At 38.0% G+C, this 7,831-nt stretch overlaps 1 protein-coding gene across 1 annotated transcript; it reads left to right on the top strand.

Moving 5' to 3' along the window:
• The first annotated feature begins 4,016 nt into the window (after window positions 1–4,016).
• LOC122556927 (trypsin inhibitor ClTI-1-like) lies at window positions 4,017–6,277 on the top strand. Its single transcript, XM_043704172.1, has 4 exons — window positions 4,017–4,084; window positions 4,726–4,766; window positions 4,856–4,965; window positions 6,146–6,277. Exons 1-4 carry the CDS (start codon window positions 4,030–4,032, stop codon window positions 6,195–6,197), a joined length of 258 nt encoding a protein of 85 aa, XP_043560107.1. The 5' UTR covers window positions 4,017–4,029; the 3' UTR covers window positions 6,198–6,277.
• Window positions 6,278–7,831: the final 1,554 nt, after the last annotated feature.

Genomic DNA, 7,831 nt, shown 5'->3' with positions numbered 1-7,831 from the left:
TCAGGTTGGCCCTCGCTGTTGTTAGGGCCTCATTGTCATCTGCTCTGAAGGTGGAATCACGGGTCCTCAGCAGCGTACACACCTTTATGGTCATCCACGGCTTCTAGTTGGGGCGAGAAGTGATGGTCCTGGACACAGCGATGTCATCAATACACTTGCTAATGTAGCAAATCACTGACACCATGTACTCCTCTACATGGATGGAATCGCCATTGGTTGCCACACACCAGTCAGTGCGCTCAAAACAATCTTGAAGAGCAGAAATGGCTTCTGCCAGCCAGGTTTTCACCTGGTCCAGAACCGGTTTGACATGGCTGATGAGCGATCTGTATGCTGGGATTAGTATAACAGAGATGTGGCCTGAGGAGCTGCAGTAGGGGTGGAGCTTTGCCCTGTATGGGTTGGGAATGTTTGTGTAACCCAAATCTGTTGTGTTCTCCTCTCTCATCACAAAGTCCACAAGATGATGGAATTGAATGAGCCCAGTCTTGAGATTTACATGGTTGAAATCTCCAGCCACAGTCAGTTCATTAATAGCCCCATATAGTTCACAGAGTGCTTCACAAGCAGTAGCACTGGGAGGAAGAAACACCCCAACTATAAGGACAGCGGCGAATTCCTGTGGCAAATAAAATGGTCTGCATCTAACAGTCACAAACTCCACCAGTGATGAGCAGTAACTGGAGACTAGCACAGAGTCTTTACTCTATTTTGTGTTGATATAGACATACAGACCCCCACCCTGAGCCTTACCACACAGAGCTGCCTTTCTGTTGGCACGAAACAAGGCGAGCCTGTCTAGTTGGATGGCGGTGTCTGGAACTCTGTACCTGAGCCATGTTTTCATGAAAACAAGGACACAGCAGTCTCTGAACTCACAGACGCTTGTCACAGTCCAGTTTGTTGTTCAAAAAGCAGACATTGGAGAGCAGAATGGATGGAAGAGCTGGCCAGCTAGGGTTTGTTTCCAGCCTAATACAAACTCCTGCACGCTTACCGTGCTTCTGCACCATTGTACACTGCTTCCGATGACTCAATACCTGGCTACTGGCATCAGGCGAGGCCGAGGACTGGAGCCTGGTCTCTGCTGCAAGCCGAGAACTCCAGTATGCTTACTGCAATTCTTCCTCCTCATACACCGCTTCTGACATCTCATGACTCGGCCACCGGCATCAGGTGAGGCCTGGTCTCTGGAGCAAGCCAGGATCGTGTAGCTCCTGCCGCAGCTCTTCATCCAGATACGTTTTGAGCTGGTTCCTGTACTGTAGCAGTGTGTGCAGACTATAACAGTGTCTGCAAACTCCAGGTTTCCTGTTTCTCCTGGAAGTTCATAGTCCGGAGAGGCCGCTGTGGGCTGCTGCTGCACCTCCATTTTGGATTTTAAAAAAGTACCCCATATCCCTCTAAACCCTCTCTATTCATCCAAATGCCTTTTAAATGTAATTGTACCAGCTTCCACCACTTTTTCCGGCAGCTCACCACCCTCTGTGTGAAAACGTTGGTTCTTGAGTCCCATTTATATTTTCCTCTCTCGCCTTAAAACCATGGTCTCTAGTTTTGGATTCCCCTACCCTGGTAAAAAGACCATGGCTATTCACCATATCCATGCCCCTCATGATTTTATAAATGTCTATAAGTCACCCCTCAACATCCAATTCTCCAGGAAAAATAGCCCCAGCCTATTCAGCCTCTCCCTATCATTCAAACCCTCCCTATCACTCAAACCCTCCAATCCCAGCAACATCCTTTTAATTCTCTTCAACAACCCTTTCAAATTTAGCAACATTTTTCCAAGAGCAGGGAGACCAGAATCAAATGCAATATTCCAAAAGTGGCTTACCTAATGTCCTGTATAGCTGCAACATGACATCCCAACTTACATTCTCAATGAACTGACCAATAAAGGCAAGTGTTCCAAATGTCTTTTTTTATTAGCCTGTCTACCTGTGACTCCACCTTCAAGAAACTATGAAACTGCACCCCAAGGTGTCTTTATTTGGTAACACTCCTCAAGACCTTACCATAAAATGCATAATTCCTGCTCTGATTTGCCTTACCAAAATGCAGCACCTTACAATTATCTAAGTTAATCTCCATCTGACAACCCTCAGCCCATTGGCCCATCTGATCAAGGTCCCGGTATACTCCAAGATAACCTTACTAATTGTAGACTGCACCACCAATTTTGGTATTATCTGCAAACTTACGAACCATTCCTCCTATTTTTCACATTGAAATCATTTATATTTAAAGGACAAAATTATTGGAGGTTTTGAGCATTAGGGTGAAATTGAATATGCGGTTGCTATTCTCCCTGGAGGATCAGAAGCTAAGGGGTGACCTTGTAGAGGTTTATAAAATCATGAGGGTCTTGGATAGGGCAAATAGACAAGGTTTATTTTCCCAGGGTAGGGGAATCCAAAGCTAGAGGGCAGAGGTTTAAGGTGAGAGGGGAAAGATATAAAAAGGACCCAAGGACCAACTTTTTCATACAGAGGGAAGTGTATTGAATGAGCTGCTAGAGGAAGTGGTGGAAGCTGGAACTGGGTCCAGCACTGATCCTTGCTCCACACCATTGGTTGCAGGCCTCCACTCTGAAAAACAACCCTCCACCACCTCCTCTGTCTGCTATCTCCTTTTCCCTTACCACCTGAGCATTTCTCTTTTCCTTAGTTTCCTTTTCATTTGTTCAGCCACGTTCTTAAATGAAATTAAAAAGGTTTCTATATCCTTCTCATCGAACTTAGGCAATGTTTATACATATTTAAACAGATTCCCACAAGGCCTTCAGCAACAATGGGAATGCTCTCCATCAGTTTCCTTATCACCACTCCTACCGTACACTTATACAGCAATGATGGTGACTCTATTGCTGATAGTTTGCATAATGAATTCCAAATCCACAACCATGATTCAAGTTGTTAACAAAAGAAAACAAGATGTAAAAGACACTTAAAGTCATCAGTTTAAGTGTAAAAGTAAATTCTTAATCTTTTTTAGTTTCTACATCTATTTTATTTAAAGTTAATGATTGAAGCAGTTGCTCTGATATATTATGGTGACTTTAAAGATAGAGGATGTCATATTGTAACGTTATTAGTAAAAAGATAGGAATGATATTGTTATGTGCATGTATACTTAAATGTCCAGGATGCCAAATCTCTCATTACTGTACTATAGTGTGTGTGTGTCCTGAGCTCCAAGGAACGAACCTGCAGCACATAGTGTGATCATTGAAAGAAAGCTCCAGTATTTTGGGTCTTTAGGCATGACTATATCAAACTTTTGGGAATCAGAGAATAAAACATGAGGGCTGATTTAAGTGAAGCAGTCTTTGATTAACTACTCTTTGAGAATCCTAGAAGCTAGGGTTTGGTTGTCATTGCTTCCTTGCCTTTTGTCCCCAAATACTTAGCCTTTGCTTAACCAATAAGAATGTATTCTGTGTGTTGTGGGTACATATTTTATGCATATTGCTACAGGGTGCTTTCCATAGATGTTTAAATTATAACTTATTTCCAAACTTTATAAATAAAGCCTCTTTTGTCATCTATTGAAATCCATATTTGTGGTTATTGTCTAACTGAAGGAAATATGGATTTAGGCAACCATTGTAAATCTTTAAGAGAATGGAGAAATTATGTCTTAGTATTCACGTATAGTCATAATATGTTGTTTAAGTAAATATTTGTTGATAACTGTAATTCTTGACAAATAGTTTCATTAATGCTATGTAAGGAATCAGTACTTTAAGTTAAAATATTCTTGATTCATAGAGTTGTATTATGAATGATTCAATTAATGTCCATTTCTTAATCAAATGCATTGAAAGTATAACATTTAGCAAGTAGCATTGAAAGTGATTGTTTTCCGATCTTAGCTATGATACAACTGTTGCAGGTATCAGGTTGTGCAACAGCTGATCTTTTATCATATGCTAATGATGTCACAAACGTGCTGACTAGGATCATATAAAGATATAAATACTGCTTGAAACCAAGTGGTTCAAAGTTACCCCGGAAACTAAGCATGAAGGTAACAAAGTCTTTCCTCATTGCTGCCGTTGTGGCTTTTATTTTTACTAGTAAGTAAAGTTTCTACCTGTATGTTTCACCGTCATCTTTAAAATGAGTATAAAGCTTTGAAATATTATGATGAATAGGTCATTATATCCAATGTTAATAACATTCCTAATTATTTTGTCATGAATGACTACAAATAGAAGAAATGTAAGAAGAAACCTTGTTGCAAAAATAAGGATGCGAATACAACACCTAAAAGCAATTTTCTTAAAAAAAAATCAAAGTTTAGTTTTTAAATTTGTAACAGAATTTAGTCAATTGGAAATTCCTTTACCGTACTCTGGTATTGTATTTAAAAATATACTTTATATGCAGATATAGTCAACAGTCCATTATTTATTGTGCATAGTTTTATTTGCAACTAATAACTCTTGTTCATTTATCTCATGTTCTATTAAGCTTATTCCCTGTTTCAACCATTTAAATGATGCATGTTGTTTGATATAGGTTTCTGTTAATCTTGCATTTGAAAAGATCTGACAAATTAAAATTACTATCTTCGACACATTTTAATGCATTAGAAATATGTTTTGGTTAGTTCATTTACATTCAGTTTTATTTCTGTATAGTTGGTTTTGTTTTTCCACAAAGTACAGAATGCATTAAGTTGCATTTTATATGATTTTTTTTGTTTATATTTCAGATATGTCCAAAGGTATTAATATTAATGAAGAAACTGAACAGGTAAGATGATTTGTTGTCTGATACTTAAAAAAGGAATTTACAGTATTTGAATCCTAGTATTAAGTTGTGCAACTCTCCGTCTCTTGTAGCCTGCCTGTGATAAATACATATTACCAGCATGCGCGAGGAATTATGCTCCTGTCTGCGGTACAGATGGCAACACGTACTCAAATGAATGCTTGATGTGTCTTGAGATCAAGTGAGTGAATTAGTTCTTTTACTTAATAGGAAATGAAAAGTACCTATTTGTACAGAAGTCTCTATCATATATTGTATAGTGTATACAAACTGATTACACAAATATTGAGTTAAATGTGTGCATCCGAAATAGCAAGCATTTGTTGTTTGGTTACAAATTTTAATAAAGGTCTCACAATAAGTTATTCGATAAAGCTCCTGGATGTTTTAATTGAATGTAGTATCAAATAAAGCAAAAAATCATAACAATCAAATTACAATAAACATTTCCGTCTCAGATGGAAGCCAGTTGTTTTCTTCACAAATAGATGCATGCAGGGGAATGTTAAGCCTAAATCTAGAGTCCAGTAATGTTAATTAACAGAGAAAAAAGATCATTAACAAAGCATTGCATCTGTATATTCTCAAACCTTTTGATATTTTTAACAATGGCCAGTAAAAATCTGAAATTTACAGCTGAGATAATTGAAATCTCATAAAATGGATAGATTTTTGTTAGGCAAGGGTGATAGGATTTGGCGATGAGACAGCTGAATGGAATTGAGGTACAGATCACTTATGACCTAATTGAAAAAGATTGCATGTTCAAAGGGCCGAATGGCAGTCTGTTGTTCTCTGGTGTTGAAATGCTGTAATTTACATGCTTGAAGTGATGCAAAACACAATATACATGGGCAAACAAGGTGACAGAAAGCCTGAGGAAATTTAGAAATAATAATTTGATTATTTGCACAAGTGACCTCTGAAGAGGAAGACTAATTGTGATCATATCCAATTGAATAATAACCAATAAAATAAGAAAGTGCAAGACTTATTATTACAATCAGTAAGGTTGTGACTATAACACTATTATATATTGACTGTTATATATTGATTTATGGTGTAGCTGGATCTGGGGAAAATAAGCAGATGGTCAAAAATATTCCAAGGCTACGGTAATGAGTAGTGGCTTTGTGTTGAGTTTATGTGTGGGAATATAGTGAGATGACACAAATGTCTTTCCTGTACATCTGCCAATATCACCTTAAACTCTGTTTTTCATCTGTTAGTTTAAAAATTCACCAAAGTTCTTGCTCCCATATGCATAGCATCTGTGCTCAGTTGTCTAATTTGTCAGTAATGAAAGGCAATAAGGGGAACTGTAGCAGAACTCAAACTGAATATATTGCATTGTTTTTCAGACAAAGGAAAGCCAACATCCGTATAACGAAACATGCAGAATGCAACCGTTAGACATTTCAATACCAGATGATAGAGCGTATTTTGTAAAAGCAATGAATGAGTAATTGTGAACAAAATAAACAGAATATGAACAGAACTTAATATTGCATTTTTTTTTCCTTTCCTTGATAGGTCAGTATGAGATCCTTGTTAAAATAATATCGTGAGAACACTTACCTGCTTTTTAACAAGGCATGTTCTTGATAAAATCTACTTACCACAGTGCAGGTAGTTAAATTGGTTCTAAGACCAACAATTTAATTAACAAAGTATGAACAATAAATACCACATAAAAGCAGGTGATTAGTTCAGCAGGGCTTATGAGCTATGAATATGACAATCCATCACTATTCAAGGTAGGTATTGAACTTGGCAGAAACAGTTGTGCTGGTATTAACCGGCAAGTGGAGAACGAAAGATTGGGCTTTATACTGAAGCCATTGACTCACTATTTATGCCAAGTACCATAAACTTTAAGGGGCTATGACCAATATAAACAATTGTCTCAGTCACATTACTGGCAATATAAATGTTGAAATATTACAATGTCAACACCGAACTCAAAGTCTCCTACTCAGTTGTGGAACATTTCTGTTGATGATTATTCAATTTTCTGAAAAAGTAACCAAACCACCTTTCTACCTTCTCATTGTCTTCTTGTAAGCATACAACATCAACATCCACATGACTCGCATCAGTAGCCACCTTGAATAACTTTGCATAATTAGGTGTGGCTAACACTGGGCAGTGGTCAGCACAGCTTTCAGGTTGTCAAAGGCCTTCTCACACTTCACCATCCACTGACATATTCTGCACTTCTTTAACATGTCAATCAGTGGAGCAACCACACTGTTAAAATTCAGATCAAACAATTCCAATAGTTATTCCAAATGTTTCTTCTAGGCATGTTTGAAAAACACCAGATTACCATTGTACACCACACAATTGGGTAATCCTGAAATGACTTTATTGGTTAGTTCTTGAAATGTGGCTGGCATATATTTCATAGCAAATGGCATGACTTTAAATAGTCCAAACCATGTGTGCTCCATTCACTGCAACCCAATTTGATTATGTTGTCTTTGAGCATGTGTTCAATCTCTTTCAAAAGAACATAAGAACTAGAAGTAGGAGTAGGTCACCTGGCGCTTTGAGCCTTCTCCGCCATTCAATAAGACCATGGCTGATTTTTTCATGGCCTCAGCTCCACTTAGCCATTCTCCCACCATAAGCCTTAATTCCTTTACTGTTCAAACAATTATCTATCTTCACTTTAAAAACATTTACTGAAAAAGCCTCAACTACTTCACTGGACAGAGAATTCCATAGATTCACAACCTCTGGGTGAAGAAATTCCTTCTCAATTCAGTCCGAAATCAACTCCCCCTAATTTTGAGGCTATGCCCTCTTGTCCTAGTTTCACCCTCCAGTGGAACCATCTTCTCTGCTTCTATCTTATTTTTTCCCTTCATAATTTTATATGTTTCTCAGATCCTCCTCATCCTTCTAAATTCCAATGAATATAATCTGCCCAACAGGACAATTTCTATCTCGATGCCTTGCTATTTCTTTGTTGATAATAGACGCAAGCATTTTCCCCACTACAGAAGCTAAGTTAACCGGTTTATAATTCCCCATCTTTTGTC

Source organism: Chiloscyllium plagiosum, chromosome 14 (genome assembly GCF_004010195.1).
Source record: "Chiloscyllium plagiosum isolate BGI_BamShark_2017 chromosome 14, ASM401019v2, whole genome shotgun sequence".
Lineage (NCBI taxonomy): Eukaryota > Metazoa > Chordata > Chondrichthyes > Orectolobiformes > Hemiscylliidae > Chiloscyllium > Chiloscyllium plagiosum.
This window is presented reverse-complemented; position numbering and strand designations above follow the sequence as displayed.